General features: G+C 42.3%; 1 protein-coding gene across 2 annotated transcripts in view; it reads right to left on the bottom strand.

Moving 5' to 3' along the window:
• Positions 1-17,931, bottom strand: part of LRRC49 (leucine rich repeat containing 49) — a 120,255-nt gene extending 102,324 nt beyond the window's left edge. The window contains exons 1-6 of one of the 2 annotated variants that reach the window (XM_074966223.1): positions 17,747-17,931; positions 14,847-14,909; positions 13,662-13,749; positions 12,411-12,608; positions 9,930-10,032; positions 7,124-7,327 (exon numbers count right to left, since the gene is read on the bottom strand). In XM_074966223.1, the coding sequence (XP_074822324.1) occupies positions 7,124-7,327; positions 9,930-10,032; positions 12,411-12,608; positions 13,662-13,749; positions 14,847-14,909; positions 17,747-17,815 (725 nt within the window). In that variant the 5' untranslated portion in view covers positions 17,816-17,931. The remainder of the gene's footprint in view (positions 1-7,123; positions 7,328-9,929; positions 10,033-12,410; positions 12,609-13,661; positions 13,750-14,846; positions 14,910-17,746) is intronic. The other variant, XM_074966224.1, reaches the window with a different exon arrangement.
• Between the last annotated feature and the right edge of the window lie 2,160 nt (positions 17,932-20,091).

The following is a 20,091-nucleotide window of genomic DNA, read 5'->3' as shown; positions in this document are numbered from 1 at the left end:
TAATCTCACAAATAAAACATAAAATAGCTCAACCAAGCATCAACAAGTAAAAAACCTCCTTTTAACTGGTGTACATGTGAATGAAGGCCTTCTGTTTGTAGAAACAACCACTCCAGTTCCAGAAAGAAAAGGGTTAAATTTGTTGCTCCTATGTGTCTTTCTGAATTTTTTTAAACCGCTAAAGGAAGATGAGGGTAAGACAGATAAAACACCTGTTTTAATGAGTGTTTCCATGGAAACTTCCTGGAATGGTGCCTGGTGGCTTATAACCCAAGGCCCTTCTCTATTTTCATTCCATTCAAACTCAACTGATTTATGTTTATGTAGATTCCACCCTCATCAGTACAGTAAAAAAGTATCCATGTCATAGGAGAAACTGAGATTTGGTTTGAGCTGAGGGGACAAAGGGGAGAGAGAACTTTAAGATTCAGAGAGGAGATGAAAAAAAAAGTCAGAACCAGGAATTCCCGCAACATAGTACCATCTAATAAAGAGACAAACAGAAACAGCAGACTGGCAAACCTGGGCAGTTAGCGAAAGTGAACAACTACTGGGAAAGACTGGTAACTCTCACCTTATCTCATTGAAAGGTAGTTCAGTGTCCAAGGCACCAGAGAGGAAACTCCTTAATAAATCTTCTTTGGCACAGAAGCCCCTAAGTGATTAATTTCTTTAAAACTAACACCCAGTATTCCCTGAACAGGTTTGACCAAAATCAAAAAAAGACCTGACCTGAACGCCAGATCTGAGACAAAACTTGATCTGAAGTAGACGACTTCTAGCATCTCCCACAGAGAAAAGCCATTAACATTGAGAACCTAATAGCGTACAGAAATTGATACCTAGGAGAATTCAGAGTTAATCCAGTTAATCCAGAGAATTCCTACTAAATATGATGCCTCATCTAAGCAAAGTAAAGTGTTAAGATCGCAAGCTTATATCTTTTCTTGAAACCTGATATCCAGCCATGCGTACAGTGCTTAAGAGTGAAAGAAATTTAACTTCACAATCCTAAAACTGTGGAGGCATTTACTCCACTGAAAACTTCATATTTGTATATTTGCATACTTTAAATTAACTGACATTCTAGGTTTAGTTTTGAAACAGATTCATTCCTATGCTGATGGGCCAGAATCTGTTATCAATTACATTGATGTAAACGAATTCAATTTACAGTAGAACCTCAGAGTTACGAACACCAGAGTTACAAACTGACCAGTCAACCACACACCCCCTTTGGAACAATCAGGCATCAGCGGAGATACAAAAACAAAAAAGCAAATACAGTACAGTACTGTGTTAAACGTAAACTACTAAAAAAAACGGTAAGTTTAAAAAAGAGCTGACAAGGTAAGGAAACTTTCTGTGCTTGTTTCATTTAAATTAAGATGGTTAAAAGATGCATTTTTCTTCTGCATAGTAAAGTTTCAAAGCTGTATTAAGTCGATGTTCATTTGTAAACTTTCGAAAGAACAACCATAACATTTTGTTCAAAATTATGAACATTTCAGAGTTTCAAACAACCTCCATTCCCAAGGTGTTCGTAACTCTGAGGCTCTACTGTAAACCGAACAACTTTAATTTACACTGATAAAATTGTGGTCAGAATCTGACCTGATTTCTTTCATTTACAACAGAAAGCGCTAAAATGATATTTCTGTACTTACTAACTGGTTCTTTTTTATTCCCTGTTTTATTTACCACATGCGACAAACCTGCTGTAGTTCAGAAAAAGTCTAGGATTTCTATTCTTCAAAAAAAGATGAAGAAACTGGGCTTCCCTTTTACAAGCCAAAAAGGCATTCTGCAGCTTCATTAGATCTTTGATTAGTTTACAATAAATTTAGATTGTTAAAAAATGAGCTCTTCCCCTTTCCCCAATATGCTTTCAGAAATATTATACAAAGCTTAAATATTTTCCACATAAATTCCCATCTGGTTGTATTTTTCAGTAACAAGCAAAATCAAAAGGCTTATTTATTGCATAAATCACATTTTTCTGTTTGATTTTTGTGTTCCTCTTGATACTATATACAGGTTCCCAAAGGACAGATGTCAGCAGTTCCCAAATGTAAAAAATATTGGGCAACAGCATGAAGTTGGTGGCTAAGGATTAGAAGAAACTAAAAAACAAAACACAGAACTCAGACTTCTAAGACCCTCAGTAAGCCTAAGGTTTTTGACTGTTTTTACTAAAACCTGAAATTTTCCCAACACACCATAAAAAATATTTTTAAAACGCAATCAAATACATCTTTTCCATTTATAATCAATCACTGTCCTGAATGCCACATTCACATCCCCACCCTCACCATTATCTTACTCTTGGTCCTTTTCCCCCCTAATGTTTGTCATTTGTGATCTTGCATTGCATTGTTCTAGACTCTTCTTTTCACAATTTTCAGTCTCTATAAAATTTAGCACACTTTTCCATGATTTCCTTTGATTTTTGAGGTTTCTCTTTTCCTTCTTCTTTATTTTTCTGCATCTCTACTTCTGTGTCTTTACTTTTTGTTTCTTGCTCATCTTACTTACGAACACAGGAATTTCCATATTAGATCAGAACAAAGGTCCAGGTGGGTCAGTACCAAATACCAAATGCTTCAGAGGAAAGTAGAAAATCCTCATAATAGATATGCCATTGGGATATACTTGTATCTGCTACCTGTCTTCTCCATTCTGTCTTCTCTTTCACCTCATTTATTTTTCCTGCTCCATTTTTCTTGCCATATTCTCCGCTTAGATCTGCCACATCTCTTTCCTTTGAGTTAAATGTGGACTTTCTGCCCATCCACATCTATTCTATACAAGTTTTTATATCAAGCTCATCACTGTAACATCTGATCATTATCCAGCAGTGCATTAAGCAACATGAGTACATATCCGTCATGCATTTGTTCTTTTGTTATGGCCCTTCTTCCCTATGGGATATTGTTCAGGCAACCCCTTAAATTTTTATTCTGTCCCCTGTCTCCCTCTCCCTGTTCCCTTCCCCAGACAATGATTTAGAAGTCCTACTCATTTTCTAATTAAAAGGCCTCCACTCTCTCTTAAATTTCCAGGAGGAACAGGGAGTGCCAATCAGAAGTGCTAACATATATATCAGGGGCAGGCAAACTTTTTGGCCTGACAGCCACATCAGGTTTCCAAAATTGTATGGAGGGCCGGTTAGGGGAGGCTGTGCCTCCCCCAAACAGCCAGGTGTGGCCCGGCCCCCGACCCCTATCCTGCTTCTCACCCCGATGGCCCCCCCCGAGAACTCCTACCCCATCCACCACCCCTTGCTCCCTCTCCCCAGACCACCCCCCCGGAAACCCCACCACCCCATCCAACCTCCTCTCCTTCCTGACTGCCCTCCTGGGACCCCAGCCCCCATTCAACCCCTCTATTTCCCGCCCTCTGACCGCCCCGACCCCTATCCACACCCCCAGGCCCTGACCACCCCCTCAAACTCTCCTGCCCTCTATCCAACCCCCACTGCCCCCTTACTGCGCTGCCTGCAGCACCAGTGGCTGGCGGCACTACAGCCGTGCCGCCGCACAGCACGGAGCACCGGGTCAGGCTCTGCAGCTGCGCTGCCCCAGGAACTCGCAGCCCCCCCGCCCAGAGCATCGCACCGGCAGCACAGTGAGCTGAGGCTGTGCAGGAGGAGGTACAGCAGGGGAGGGGCCAGGGGCTAGCCTTCCGGGCCAGGAGCTCAGGAGCCGGGCCGGAGGGTCCCGCGGGCTGGAGTTTGTCCACCTCTGATATATATCCTACAGTGCAGGAACACTCTTAATCTCAGTGTTCTGCCCAGACGAGCATACCTCAGCTGTGCGTAAGTATTATGAATAGTGTATCAGAAATCATAGCTAGTAGTATCATGAAGGGAAAAGGCCCAAATGCAAGTTGAAAGACAGGCTCACTCTTAACTATGTTTTATGCCTCCAGCATATTTTGCTGGTGAATATTAGCCTAAAGTTAAAACTGTGAACTCTAGAGACCTCTGAGGATTGATTATGTCCTGAAGTAATTTTATGTTTTTTAAAAAAAGTATTGTACAGCTGCAATCTTGAATATAAAAGTAAAATGTCTTGTTTATTTATGAAATAATATATTTAATATATTTTAGCCCTAACCTGATACACAAGAGACTTGTTCAGGTCTCTGAAGTTTCATCCTAAAGATTTCTATTAAGATTTTTGACAGCCAAACTATTCATATCATAAAACAATTTTTCACTCCTCTGAAATTTTGTTAGTTGGTTGATTGGTTTTGTTTTGGTTCTACAATTAAGAATTGCACAGAAAATACTTGAATGTTTGCTGCTTTAGCATATGCAATGTGTGTTCTGCTCTGTTAACACATAGCATAGCTGTAATGCACGATGGCCAAAGCGGGCTAGTAGCAGTCCAGAGCAGTGGTCAAGTATGCACAGGTGGTGGGCAGCCAAGAGGTCAATTGGTATCAGAGGCAGTCCAGGGCACTGGTCAGAGTTCTTGCAGAGGTCACTAGTCAGGAGATCCAATCCAAGGGGCTGGGTCAGCAGGTTAAGGCAATGAGCTGACAACTCAAGGTCAGGCAACACAGCAAGGCAGCTAGGCAGGGTCAGGCAAGGCAGCAAGGCAGTAAGATAAGCTTATGCAAAAGTATCAAGGCAAGGCAATAGCCTGTTGCTCAGACAGCTTCCTCTTCCGGCTGGGATCTTTATATAGCCCAGATATCCTATGAGAATGCTGTCTGTCCAGCCAGGCCCCTGATGGCTGCTGTGGGGCTAAAGGCTTGAGCACTAAGGCTGGTGTTCAGCCAGTTGAGGGGTCATGGTTCAGGGTTCTGTCATGGCATGGAGGCTAGGGACACCATCTAGGGGCTCAGCAGAAAGGGGTTTAATACTGTCGTCCTGACAATAGCTAATCATAAAAAAGTATAAGCCCCATGCAAGATCACTGGCAAGATCATATATAACCCTAAAGCTTCAGTAGACAAATACCATAGTTAGAAAGTACCTTGCTTTATATGAAATATTTTACATTCCAGTACATATACTCCCTTTCTCAAAGAGCATAACCACAGATTAAATGGCAAAAGCAAACATGAATAAATGTTTTAAAGATGTTACTAAATAGCACCAAAATCATAGTGATCTAAAAAAATCCTTAAAAAAAATAAAAGGCAATTTACTATAGAGGAATAGAATCTTTCATTCCACAGCACACACCCTTGTATTACTGCAGGACATAAAAAAAACAAAAAGATCACAAAATAGGACTAATTGGTTCGCCCACTCAGGCTTTAGTCATTTAGCATCAAAGATGCCAAGCCCTATTGTGTTAGTTAATTTCTTCAGGTTTAAGATGCACTTTTCAGCAGGGCTGTACTGGAGCAATGTATGCCTTAGGTACAACAGAGACCCCACAATGGTTCTGTCCCCATGCTCCCGCTCCCATGCTATGGCCACCACTTCCTCTTGGAATGGTTGTGGCAGAAAGGAGGGTAGCAGCTTAAGACTCCCATTTTCCCCCCCACCTCAGGCTCCCCCTCACCTCAGAACAGTGGGTCCTGAAGTTAACACCCTATTGAGATGCAGTTCACCTCTCTCAAAGCTTGTGTTTCAGGCTGACTGCAAAGTCAACTAGCTGTCACTGCACAAGTTATATTTGGGTCACATTTTCAAGTTTTTCTTTACAACCATGAGTGCCAGAAAACAGAGGGCTAGAAAATTATTTTTACATTTAAATGAAAGCCAAGATTCTGATGTAACCACATAACTTCGGGAGCTGTGAACTTAAACCAGCCTTTGTTCTCAGAAAAAAGAAAAAAGAAAAGGAGTACTTGTGGCACCTTAGAGACTAACCAGTTTATTTGAGCATGAGCTTTCGTGAGCTACAGCTCATGAAGTGAGCTGTAGCTCACGAAAGCTCATGCTCAAATAAACTGGTTAGTCTCTAAGGTGCCACAAGTACTCCTTTTCTTTTTTCTTTTTACGAATACAGACTAACACGGCTGTTACTCTGAAATTTGTTCTCAGAATCATGCAGATAAACTAGTTTACTTTTAAAAAAATAACAATTTTACTGAAAGTGAGCACGTCAATAGAAATTGCTAAAAATTCTTGCATAGATCTGAATTTGTGCACTCCTTGCAATATCCATTGTCCTGTATTACAATATAAATTGTTAATATTTCAACTTTTAACTTATTTGTTACACTGTCAACAGAACTGTATAATTAGAAGCACTATCAGACTCAAGATCCCAAGATCCCATATTATTTAGCTCTACTTACTAGTCTGCTCCTCCATATTTAAATGTGGTGTAGCCACTCCATTGTATCAGAAAGCTATATTCAAGTCCCCAGACACAGTGGCACAATGGGACCCAATTTCACATCAGCAAACCCTAAATTTCACTGAATCATTTATTCTACCATCATGAAATACCTCGCATTCGCATCCTCCCTTACTCATACAAAACCATGCACATCTCAGTTAAAAATACTTATTCATTTACCACTTGTCATTATTATTTTGACAATTTTTTAAAACTATAGAGCATAGAGCCCGAGCCGTTTAGCTCCATTCCTGTAGCCTCCACTCTCCTTCCTCCAATATATGCCAGGAAAAGGGGAGACTGTAGGCAACTTCTGAAGCTCCTTTCCACTACTCCCTAGGACTTCATTACTGTGCTATTCTCCACTTGGCTTACACTTCTCACTCCCTCCACTCTCTAGCTGCAAGCTGAACTCCAGCGCTTGGCTCTCCAACCCCCTGCTACCTGGATACATCAAACAGTGCAGGGATTATGCACTGTAATTCAATTAACGCCCTCTTGTGGGGAAAACTAGAGAACAAGAGTCACCAGCAGGCAGTTCCTGGCAACATAGGGATATAAAAGTTTTTCAACATCTGGCTGCAGACAAAATGCCAAATTCCATAGCAAAAATGCTGAGTTTTGTGGCATTTTGGAAAAATGAAAAATCCCAGCACCATGCTCCACATTGGTCCTAACAGAGACGAATGAAACAGTTTGCAGCTCTCATAACTAATCTGACAATCAGGAACTTTAAAAAGAACAGATATGATGCAGGCTACAGGTGTTACACCATAAATAAAATATACAGATCTATTCAAAAGAACTTTTGTTACCTGTTCTTCCCCAACAGGAGGACACGTAGAGACCACAGAGTTGAAAGCCCACTTATTTCCTCTATCTGATTATCATATAAATCTAAGAAAATAAGATGCTGCAGATTAGAGATATTCTGGATCCGAGTTATAAAGTTATGCTGGAAGTTCAACAGGCGAAGATGTTCTTCCCCATCGATAACTGGACAAACTGTCAGTTTTTGCCTGAAAAAGAAAGATTGTAAGTAATAATTTTGTAATCCATTATTAGAAAATTAAAAAACGTAAAGTAGGTCATAAAACAAACTCTCCCTAGTAGGAATTAAATATATTTGTAAAAATATTGTGCAAATGTGAATTATACCAAAGAATCCTGAAGAGATCATGACAATTTTCAATATTCCATTTTTGTTTTGTATTTAGTGTTCTTTTAATAATCTGAACTACTCTGATAATAAAACACATAGAATAAAGTCATTTCATTGCACTATATTGTTAAACTTCATTTATTTTAAGAACTGTTAGAACTACGTGATGTTAACTAAACTCAATATATAAATTTTGCACCAAATTGTATTAATAAATATGGCCAGAGGCTTCAAAATGTTTCCTAAAGCCTTTCTTTTAATCATCATTTATTTACTTGTTACTCAGCAGTGTTGCTACAGAGTCATCATCTCAGTATCAGCCCCTTTGTGTCAACATTTTAATCTTCCAACAGCCAGTGGCTGCCTAGATACCATATCAGCAGTCCATATTTATACTAATGCCAATCAAAAACTATCCTTTTAATATTTTGGGGGGTATTCATTGGTTTATTGAACTTTTACTTTATAAAACTAATAAATGCAACAATACACATTAAATATGACAAGTAAAAACAAAACCAATCTAGGCTATACACAAAAGTAAAACAAGTTGTGGGTGTGGTGCTGCAAAGGGTTACAGCCCCTCTGATAGTGGCTTCTAGGAGGAATCCCACTGAACTCATGGGACTCCTTCTGGGAGTAGCTACATGCTGGGATATAAACTTTTGCAGGCTAGGGATTTATCCTGTTTTACTATTTCATTTTTAAGACCTTTGCTTTTTTATTATTATTCTAAAACTTACGCCACTATAGTTATGTAGCCAGAAATGACCTCATAGTCACAATGTGTTAGCCCAGAAATTCATAAAACCCGACAGACAAGTTAACAAGTGAGGGTGAAATCCTGGCCCTGCTAACCATAACAAAACTCCCATTGACCTCAATGGGGCCAGAGTTTTACCCTGAATGTGTAGATAATTTTTCTAATCTTACCATTAGTTAGGAACTTGACTTGTAAAAGAATTATGCATCATTAATGCAGGACTTCAACACCATTTACATGAAAAGGAGCAAAATATAGTATTTTTACAATTTAAAGATGGGATGCCCATTTATAAGGCATCTATTAGGGATGGAAGAATCAAAACAAGTTTGCACTAGAGAACAGAAAAATTCTCCTTTAAACAAATTTATATAAAATTAAGATTTTGCAAAATTCACAAATTCTGCTGTGACTTGTCACCATTTTTTCCAGACTGTTGGACAAAAGATAGTTGCAGGACACTCCACTAGCTTTTAGCAATGGCTTCAATTTCTACCTAGGGTTTTGACACCAGCTGGGGAGCGCCAGTGCATATTTTGACATGTTCACTCACGCTGTGACATGCTTTCTCTCCAGTGTTTCAGTATCTTCCACAGCACCTGCCCTCCATGTTTCAGCACAGTATTTTTCTTGTAAAACCATAAGCAATGCATGAACCAGCTTTCTTTGTGCAGCTTCCTAAGTGTTTTACTAAATATTTCTCTGTACACTGGTGCCCAAGCTAGGGTGTTCCTGCTAGGGTGTTCTGTCCTCACCTCACGTCTCTCTGGCATTCAGACCCCTTGGTGCATCAGTGCCTGCTCCTTGTTACTGATGCCAGAAAACAGCAGAATCATTTTTAGTGTTAATGTAAGCCAGAACATTTCTGATGTGTCACCACCAAATCTGGGAGAAGGGGGAAAGGGAACGTCTTGGAAGGAAGGAAGGCTGTTCAGCTTCTCCAAAGCAGATTATTATGACAGAATGAGGTCCAGGATGCATGATCACGTTCCTTTCATTGCCTGACTCTGAGTTAATCATGATCTTTATGCATACTTTTTCTTTTGGGACATCTCTTGAGCATCTTAACAAGAGGGAATAATTATCTATATGGAAGAATGTTATGGTCAATGCATTGGACTAGGACTCAGGAAATTAGGGTTTATTTTTTGGCTTTGCTACAGAATTCCTATGTGACCAGCTGTAACTCATTTAACCTCTCAGTGCCTTGGTTCCTCATCTTTAAAATGGTGATAACCATACTTCTCTACCTCAGAGGAGTGTTGTGAGAACAAATTTTTAGTAGTACTCAGCCACCACAGCAATGGAGGCCAACATGGACCATGTCTTCATATCTCTGTACCATCTAACAAAATGGGGGCCAAATTTTAATTGGGGCCTCTGGGCATTAGTTGAATAATACTAATTAATAATAATAGAGACTGTCTTTAGTTTAAAGATTCTGGTATGTCAGAATTGAAATTATAGACCAAACTACAAGGAGTTAAACTGCAAAAGTTTGCCCATTCAAATACAACAAAAAAGATATCTGTCAACCCTGAAAAAAAGTTAGCTCTCAAACTGAGACCAGGCACGAATGGAATATTTGTCAAATTTATGATAAATTACATTGAAGTTTTAAGTGCAGTGCAGTGCACATTTTTCTCATCTACACAACATACCATTCTCAAATATATCTTATTGGAACATTACTCACCTTTCAAGGGTCAGCCTATCAGAATTCAGTATTTTTTCATCAGCAGCACGATGCAGAATGGGAAATGCTGTGATTGATGAACTGCTCCCAAAATTTATGTTATCTATTAGAAAATCATACAAAAAATAACTTGAATTAGAAATTTTAAAAGTTGCTTTACTAATTCTGCAGAATAAAGGTGGAATATTCCTATGTGCCAAAAATTAAAAGATATGCATTGTTCACATGTATGTTAGAACTCCATCATGGTACTTAATTGACTCTACCCAGTGTTTATATTAGAATGACTGTTTACCCATGTTTTCTCTTGTGCTATTTATAAGTTACTACAACCATACTATACATATGCTTTTAGAAACGTAACTATTAATTTGGTTGATTTTACACAGCTTGATACCAACTGATTGTTTATAGTATGTTGTAAATTTGGAACCTGCTTGAAGTTACCTTTATTTGTATTAGAATGCTCCAGAATCATTCAGACATCGGATTACAGTTTTGCATTCATGGATTTAACTGCAATATCTGAACTCTGAGGAAGACATCTTCCAAATGAAACAGAGGTGAACTAGAAGAATTTTATTTTACTTCACCCCAATTCTAAGCCTATAACTGGCTATGCCTGAAGTTAGGCATATTTTTAAAGGGGGAAATATGTCATGTGGGTGTGGATGATGATATTTTAATTTTAAAAATACAATAAAATGAAGCAGCCTCACATTATAAGGTCCAGTCAAGTAAGTGCTGAATGGAATTATTCACACGGTCAGGAGTTCACAGCACCTTATAGGAATGGGCCCTATGTCTCCCTCTGTTATGGTGAAAGAAAGGAAGGGCTATTTTGATGACATAATTTAATTGGCTACTCTGGAGTCTATACTGTACTTAATAGTTAAATAATTGGCGGGGAGGAGAAGGGACTTAAAATTCATTAAAACACATACAAAACCAAAGCAGCCTGCAAACCTCTGACTTATTTGGAGAACCATTCACCAAAAAACTGTTCTTCTGAAATAGCTCACTGTGCCCATACTCCCACCCCCGATAAGAATGGGGGCTCAAGTCCTATAGCTGATTGCACGAATTCCTCCTTCCCTTATAATTAAAATAAGTTTAAATTGGGGTTAGGGTGAGGAAGAAAGTTTGAAAGAAGCAACAAAGAATAGTTTCTTTGACACATCAAAAAGTTCATTCCTTTTTGTTTTAAACCTAAAGTCAGACTAGACCAGAGGTGGGCAAACTACGGCCCATGGGACCCTCCAGCCCAGCTCCTGGCCCAGGAGGCTAGCCCCTGCCCCATGCGCAGCCTCAGCTCACTGCGCTGCTGGCGCAATGCTCTGGGTGGCGGGGGGGGGGGGGCTGCGAGCTCCTGGGGCAGCGCAGCTGCAGAGCCCCAGTCTGACCCAGTGCTCTGTGCTGTGCGGCGGCATGGCTGTAGCACCGCCAGTGGTCCAGGCAGCGAGGTAAGGGGGCAGAGAGGGTTGGATAGATGGCAGGAGAGTTTGAGGTGGTGGTCGGGGCTGGGGGTGTGGATAGGGGTCGGGGTGGTCAGAGGGCAGGAAACAGGGGGGTTGAATGGGGGTAGGGGTCCCGGGAGGGCAGTCAGAAGGAGAGGAAGGGTTGGATGGGGCGGTGGGGGGCTGTCAGGGGCGGGGGCCGTCAGGGGACGGGGGTGGTGGATGGGGCAGGAGTCCCGAGGGGGCCGTCAGGGTGCGAGAAGCAGGGTTGGTCGGATAGGGGTCGGGGGCCAGGCCATGCCTGGCTGTTTGGGGAGGCACAGCCTCCCCTAACCGGCCCACCATACAATTTTGGAAACCTGATGTGGCCCTCAGGCCAAAAAGTTTGCCTGCCCCTGGACTAGACATACTGATGAATACTGTGATTAGGTAGGATTCTTGTTTAAAAACATAACACTTTCGGCACTTTCCCCTAATTTTCATGCTAAATTCCTGGAGCAACCCAAACTTCGTTTTTATTTCTTTGTGGGGAGCAGAGAGGGAGAATAAGATATTCCCCCCCCCAAAAAAAGCAATAATGACATGGGGGGGATATAATGAATAGATAGGACCAAAGAGAAAATTAAATAAGTTTAATTTAATTGTTTGGACCAATACATGAAAGATCAAAGACTTGAAAAACAATCTGAAACGTAACAGGAAGCCTGCGTGGAGTATGGTATAATATTGGACAATGGTTCATACAGACAATACAAAACTTAGGGAAGAAGAAGAAGAAGAAATCTATATTTAAGAAAAGAGGTCCTTTTAATGTAAAGCTATAACTAACAATTTATTGATAAGGCTCATTCTGATACTCGTAATACAAAAACAAAGGATTAGCAGCCAGTGCTTTCTGATTAGCCACACATACTGGCAACTGGAGAGGCATAAGAAGTTGTAACCTATAACTTTTCCATAAGACACATAATTAGAAAGAAAAAAATTGGACTACTTATCAACACAGACTAGTCTCCATAGTTACCTGAAATATTTGGACCAGCGCTATGACAGCCCTGTCGGGTTCTGGATTTTGTAGGAGTATGAATAGAAGAATCTCCAAATGTTGATAGACAGCCTGCACCTTGTTTCAATTCCAGACCAGAAAGGTCTGCCAAATTGGCTGCTACTGGGATGTACACTTGCTTATTACGCACCAAAGGGGTCAATAATCTTCCATCTCCTGGAGGAAAAAATATAAATTACCACAAATTCAATCAAACAAACAAAAAATTCTTCTTCTGGCACAGATAGTTAAAAGTTACAAAGTGCTCCAGAAAGAACTATTCACTATCCCAATTATTGAAGCACTGCAACAGATTTAGGAGAAACAGTCTGAATTTTTTGAGCTCATGGAGCCTATGGGTACTGATAGAATAGGAGACAGTAATCACACACACACACACACACACACACACTCAACATAATACATTCACATAAAATGAATATTGGTTACTTTCTTACTTTTGATATCAAGGGATATCATCACAGTAGATGGTCCCATATTTAACATATTTCCCCAACCTTATTCAAAAGAAAACTATTAGTTCCCCAAAACTAGGTCTGTAATTGTGTTAAAGAGCTAGTTCCTCAGCTAAGCAGCAAATTAACAGTGTGTGATATGTCAGACACCCAGGTTTACACTCAAACTTTTATTCTCCCTACATATTCTGATAACTAGATAGTAGTGCAAGTGACAAAATTCCTGATTTCAAAGTACTTCTAAAAAGCGTCAGAAGACTGAGAAATAACCTTTTTCCAAGATGCTGGATTAACAGCCTTGTAAACATTTAAATTCTATCATTCAAAGCTGACACAGCACAGACTATTTCAGTGCAAAATTTGCTGTGTTGTCCTACAAATTTAATATTACAAAGTTTCCATGAAATGATGGACAATTTCTATGATTTTTATAAAGCAAGACATGATTATTACATGAAAAACTACATTACCTAAATAACGAATTGGCAAATAGCATTACGTGGCAAAGCAGCAAACACCACCAATATTACATTATTACAGAGAATTTGAAACAAACAAAAAATAGTAACTAGAGCTAGTCTCCCCTGTGGCCATGCACCAAGATGAGAATACAGTCAAGTCTTTCATGTGCCAGAAATAATAATTATTTTTCAAACTGTGCTCAGTGTATGAAATAAGTTCCTGTTTGCTAGTCACACTTTTTCTTTCTATAATTAATGCTGTTATAGAAGTTAACTAGAAAAGGAAACTTTACCTTGTTTTCCTGAATAGTTTTTTTCCAGATCATGTTGCAAGAGCCTGTTGTGGAAAGACGACTGGTCTTTATTTACCCTGAATTCAAACTGCAACACAATGTTTAAAATATGATATATGTGAAACAAGATTTTTAAACACACACATTGTTTTACAGTTAACTGTATAAATTTGGAACACGGTTATTATAATTTATTTAAGATAGATATTTCTTTTCTGGGGAATGATCATTAATAGCAGATTTACCCCACGTTAAAATGTATTATTCACTTCAATAAGGCAGTAATATTCAGATTTCACTGTGAAGTACCAGAAAGACTTCATATGACAGGTTTATTGAACAGTCATATTATAAATATCTAACACAGATTAGATAAAATTATGTTCATTTAAAATATTTCATTATCAACAAGAAAATGGACAGAAGGTACAAATAGTACTTCAGTTAGGCTGAGGTTTTCAAAGTTGCCTAGAGAATTTGAACACCCACTTCCCATTAAAATTAATAGGTACTGGGTGTCTACATTGTTTTGCTGGCTTTGAAAATCTCAGCCAAAATGTGTTATTTATAAAACAGATATCCATTAAAAAAATAATTCTATTGAAGATCTTTATTTTTAGAATATAAATGCAAGAATTCAGCAGATTAAAAAAGATTGCCTCCAATGTCAAATCTTGCACGTGCAATATACAATTATTTTCAGGGTACTAGGCCTGAATACAGTAACAAGAAATCTGTTTTCTTAATAATGAGTCAAACACATGCTGGAGAGTGGTACTAGAGGGGGAGCAGTCTCCACTTGGCCACTCTTCCACTTCCTCAAGCACATAGGCAAGAGGAAAAAGATGGGAATTGAGACATGACTGCACCCCCCACAATACACTGGCCAGCACAGCTGAACTGGAAAACATGCACTGCACCAGATAGACTCCCCACCCAGAGCAGTAGGAAAAACAGAAAGGAGGCACAACAAGATGCTGAAACTTATTCTGGGTTCATAGCAAAGCAGTGATTAACCCCAGTGCTTTTATTTTATATAGCACCTGTCCCCGATGGCAGAAATAAATCTTTACAAAACAACATACTAAGTACAAGAGTATTTTTGCATCTGTATTAACTAATACAGTTGGAATAACTAAGTTGCGTTTCAGTAATTTTAAAAAAAAAATCATATTTGGATCTTACCGGCTTATTTCTCTCTGCCACTGAAGAGGTTTGAAGAACCAGATGAAGTCCACAGTTGTTAACCTGTAAATTGAAAAAAAACAAAAACCAGATTGCATTTTGCAAAAACTGGCTGCTTAAAACAAAAGGCTAAATATACCTTATTAATGAGGGAAATTCTCTAAATATAATAATTCATCCAATAAAGAAGGCTGTCTTAGATAATACCGTCAGAAGGGACAAAAGTATATTCATTTATGGTAATCTGTACTCACTGATCACCCCCATCATACTTTCTTTCCATTTTACACTCAAGCAGCATCTGGAACTCTGGTCTACACTGCATGCATCTTTTGGCAGTATGTAGAGCAGGGGTGGGCAAACTACAGTCCGCGTCCAGCCCATCAGATGTTTTAACCCGGCCCTCGAGCTACTGCCATGGAGCGGGGTCTGGGGCTTGCCCCGCTCCGCACAGTTCCTGGAAGCAGCGGCATGTTCCCCCTCTGGCTCCTATGTATAGGGACAGCCAGGGGGATCCACATGCTGTCCCCGCCCTAAGCGCTGCCCCTGCAGCTCCCATTGGCCGGGAACCGTGGCTAATGGGAGCTGTGGGGGAGGCAGCTCACGCAGAGCCACCTGGCCACATCTCCGTGTAGGAGCCGGACGGGGGACATGCTGCTGCTTCCAGGAGCTACTTGAGGTAAGCGCCGCCTGGAGACTGCACCCGTGACCTCCTCCTGCACCCCAATCCCCTGCCCTGATCCACCTCCCACCTTCCATACCCCTCGATCCCAGCCCAGAGCACTCTCCTGCACCCCAAACCCCTCTTCCCAGCCCCACTCCAGAACCCGCAACCCCATCCCCTCCCGCAACCCAACCCCAATTTCGTGAACATTCATGGCTCGCCATACAATTTCCATACACAGATGTGGCCCTCGGGCCAAAAAGTTTGCCCACCCCTGATGTAGAGTACATACTCAAATAGCCCCCCAGCAGAGGTTTAAACAGCAGTGTAATCAGTGAAGTAAAGACACATGGGAGGGGCGTGACTATGTATATGAGTACATACCCTATAGTGCTCTCTACTCACCCAAGCTGTGTCTTCCCATCTAGAATGCTATTTTTAGTCATGTAGTGTCCCCCTGCCTCCCAGCTGCTGGAGCATTTCCCTAGTGTAGGGAAAGACTCCGACAATGGAGCTGCTGGAACCTCCCTGCACAGCAGGGAAAGACTCCGGCGGGGGAGGTCTTCTTACTCACCTGTTAGAGCTTTTCACACTGAGACATGTAGCTATACACCTGCAGTATGGATGCAGCTGGCTTTTCACTGAGGTACATAGCTACACATACCCTACACCCCACTGAAAGTGGTGTGTAATGTAGACATAGTCTTAGTCATTAAAGCACACACACAAAAACCAGCTTGAAATAACCACCCTTTTTTTTTCTCCCCTCAGAGGTAGTTACATTTTTAAATGGAAAAATATCCCTCTTAGACTTTTTTTAAGGGACAAATATCAGGTTTTTAAAATGTTTATTATTTACATTACAAAGCTTAAAGCTAATCTTCCAAAACATTTCTAAATAAATAATCACAACTGTTTAGTAGAAATGTACAAAGCAGTTCGCACACCTAGAGGGCACAGTATGAAACATACATACATCTCTACCCTGATATAACGCGACCCGATATAATACGAATTCAGGTCTAATGCGGTAAAGCAGCGCTTTGGGGGGGGGGGTTGCGTGCTCCAGCGGATCAGCACGTCAGCGTGTCTGGCTCCAACATGCTGCAGGGCTGGGGCCGAGGGGTTGGATAAGGGGCAGAGGATTTTGGGTGGCGGTCAGGGGACAGAGGGGGTTGGATGGTTCGGAGGTTCTGGGGGCAGCGGTCAGGGGATGGGGACGTTGCATAGGACGTGGGAGTCCCAGGGAGCCTGTCAGAGGGCGGGGGTGTGGATACGGGTCAGGGCAGTCAGGGGACAGGGAACAGGGGGTGGGGGTTGGCTGGGTCAGGGGTTCTGAGGGGTGAGTCAGGGGGCAGGAAATTACTATTAATAACGGAAATGCTCACGGCCAAAGCAAGTTCGAAAGAACGCGGTTTCACCTATAATGCAGTAAGATTTTTGGCACCCAAGAACTGCGTTATATAGGGGTAGAGGTGTACATGTAAATATACTCCATCCTCCTGATCATAATCACAGCTAGTGTACTGTACAGCCTGGCAAATTTTAAGCTGTCACGGTGTTGAGGTGTTCCCTGAAACACATGTACGGTGGTACAAGCAAGCAGCATCCAAGGGCAACCAAGCAGCTGCTGTGACTACCTGCCCACCTGCGCAATTCCCCATCTCTAGGGGTATGAGATGCAAAAGAAAAAAAAATCCAGACAACACCACTGAGCACTAACACAGCAATTTACACATTCGAAGTCCTGACAAAGACGAATTTTTGGCTCGCGTTTAGCAAAAGGGAGCAGCTTGCCCAGGCTGCGTTTCCACGGGTGCAGGAGCAGAGTGAGGAGAGCAGCCTCGGCGTGAGACGGGGCGGGGGAGAATCGTCGTCTCCTGGCAGGTGGGGCGGGGCTGGCCACGGCCTCGTAGGGGCAGCGAGCCAGGGCATGGGTGGGGCGATCCTGCGGACCGCACCCACAGGCTGAGAGAAGGGGGGATGGAGCCATGGCCTCTACGAGGGGTGATAGTCCCAGGGTGCCGGGGCACTGCCCGTGCACTGGGCGGCAGACGGCCAGGATATGTGGGTCAGGGACCAGGGAGCCCGGCGGGGGCGGAAAGGGCACAAAGCTCCCTGGGGCAGCCAAGATCCGAGGCATCCAGCTCACAAGCCCCGCACCTGCCACTGGCGAGACCCACGCCCTCCCCTCCCGCGGCGGCCGCTGCTGCTGCTACTAATCGTCTCCCCTCACCCTCGCGGCACCTACAGTGCTGGGCCCGGCCCTGCCGCCGCCGCCGGGCCGGAACTTGCTGGGCACCATGGAAACGAGTCTCCCCGCGCGGCCAGCCGGCTACCACGCCGCGCAGCCACCGCCTCCTTTTGCTTTGGCCGGCGGAAACCTCTCCCGAGTTGCCGTAGCAACCACCACTTCCGGTCCAGTTTTTTCGCGCTCTGGCTAACCCCCCCGGCGGCAGGGCAGGGCCGGGCCGGGCCGGGCCGGGCCGGGGATACCCAGCCGCAGCCGGAGCGAAGCGAACGGGCCCTGGAGGGGCAGGGGGGCGTTGGCCGCGGTGCTGAGCGCCCCGTTGCGGGCTCTGCTGTCTGTGCTGCTCTCCCCTGGTGCCAAGGCCTTGTTCATTTCGCGTCACTCTCAGCGGCCCCCTCCGTGGCCCCGGCTCTTCCTTTTCATTCGTCGTCCCCTGGCCCTTGCTGCTCCGCCAGGGCCAAGCGATATTGTGAAACGGGGTTTTTTAACCAGTGAAGCGGCACGGCTGGCTGTGAAGGTGTCCCATAGCCGTGGGCTGCCTGGGGAGGCATGTACTCATGGTACCAATAGCTACACCCAGGAGCCACTCACCGTCTTCGCTTCTTAACGAGCTTTGTTTCTTTAGGCAGGGACTGTTCAGTTTGATTTCCGTTAAATGTAACAGGTTCCATACAGTTTAGCCAATAGATGTATGGCAAGAAATAACTATTTCTACTCCAATCCCCACTTCTTACATCTTATTCCCCAAAAGTAAAAAAGTTCACATAGTAATCCTATGCATGACCAGTGTCATCACTTCTATAAGGATTGGAGCTTTTCATGTCTCAGTGGAGTTAAAGGACTATTGCACAGACTTTTAGACTGATGCTAAAATATTTTAAAATGCCTGTCTAGCTTTCAAAACTGATTTCAGCTCTGTTGGACATAGATTCTAATGCCACCTGCACATATTAGTATCTGAGCATCTTCCAGTAGTACATTAAGCAACATGACTAACATATGTCATGTGGTGGTTGTTCTCTCATACTCTCTGGGGGAAAAGCATGTGTAGCGAAGTGTCTAGTCGAGGTAGGGGTTTGTTTGTTGGATCCAAACTGCTAAGTCACTTTTGAAAATGAGACTTAAGTGTTTAAGTTACTTAGAGACTTTTGAAAACTTTAGCCTGTAACAAAAGCCTGTAGCCAAAAAGTCAGTGTACAATAATTTAGTTTTAATCAATTACATGCTGAAATCCTGTTATCTTTTTACTTTAACTTTGTTAAACACTTAAACAAAACTAATATTTTTAGCTTGTATGGAATTATCCTTTTACTCACTAAATTCAGATTATCTAGATTAGTCACCACTATAAATGAATCATCTTTCAAAATTATGTGTAGAGTTCTCATACATTTCTCCTAATTCATGGTTTTTGAGGATGGTGAAATTCAGTAGGAAACAAACTAAGATTTAACCTAGAAAATAAAATTGTATTATATAAAAACATAAAAATAGTTTTTGTATTATCTAAGTGAAGGGTTAGAAGAGTCCAAACCCTTTTGAAGGGCATATTCTGAATGTATAGTAATGTTTGATTGCAGTGTTTACCATAAATTATTCCACTAAAATCAGACCCACAGGACTACAGGGTTAAAGTTCTGTAAAAATCTTTCCATGTAAGTTTCCCCGAGTATGTTATTTCTGTGCTACCTTAATTCACCCAAGTTTCATTGGTTTCTCAGGCCAGCAGGATCTGATATCATTTCAGAGGTGATAACCTCATTCCTTTGAGGGTTATTGTGCTGTATAGGCAGTAAAGTTGTCCACCTGGAGGACTCTGTTCCTCTCTATACTCTGGGGCTTCTTGCTGCTCTCCCCAGCTCTTTAGCAGTATGACCCTATTACAAAACCCTTAAGAGCCTCAGGCTGCCTCTAGAAATTGCCCTTACAGGAGGGATTCAATAGGAAAGAGAGGCTCATAGGAAAGCTAAAACAGCCTGAGGCCACATTATCTTTTCAGACAGTTTGCAGTTAGGATGGAAATAATTCCAACCCACTCCCTCGCTATGGACAAATCCTGGAGCCTGCTGATCTTCCTACTATGTGGGCAGGACCCATCAGTGTGTGGAGGTTCCCTGATGCTCACAGATCAAGTGCAAACAACTAAGCCAGAGGTGGGCAAACTACAGCCCGTGGGCCACATCTGGCCCGCGGGACCATCCTGCCCGGCCCCTGAGCTTCTGGCCGGGGAGGCTAGTCCACGGCCCCTCCCCAACAGCCATGCTGCCAAGCGAGCAGCGCAGCTTGTGCCTGCCCACCTCCCAGGCTTTCCAATAAGCCTGTCCTGCTGC

This window comes from Natator depressus, chromosome 10 (assembly GCF_965152275.1).
Source record: "Natator depressus isolate rNatDep1 chromosome 10, rNatDep2.hap1, whole genome shotgun sequence".
Taxonomy (NCBI): Eukaryota; Metazoa; Chordata; order Testudines; family Cheloniidae; genus Natator; species Natator depressus.
Note: the sequence above shows the minus strand (reverse complement) of the source record. Positions and strands in the feature narration are given on the sequence as shown.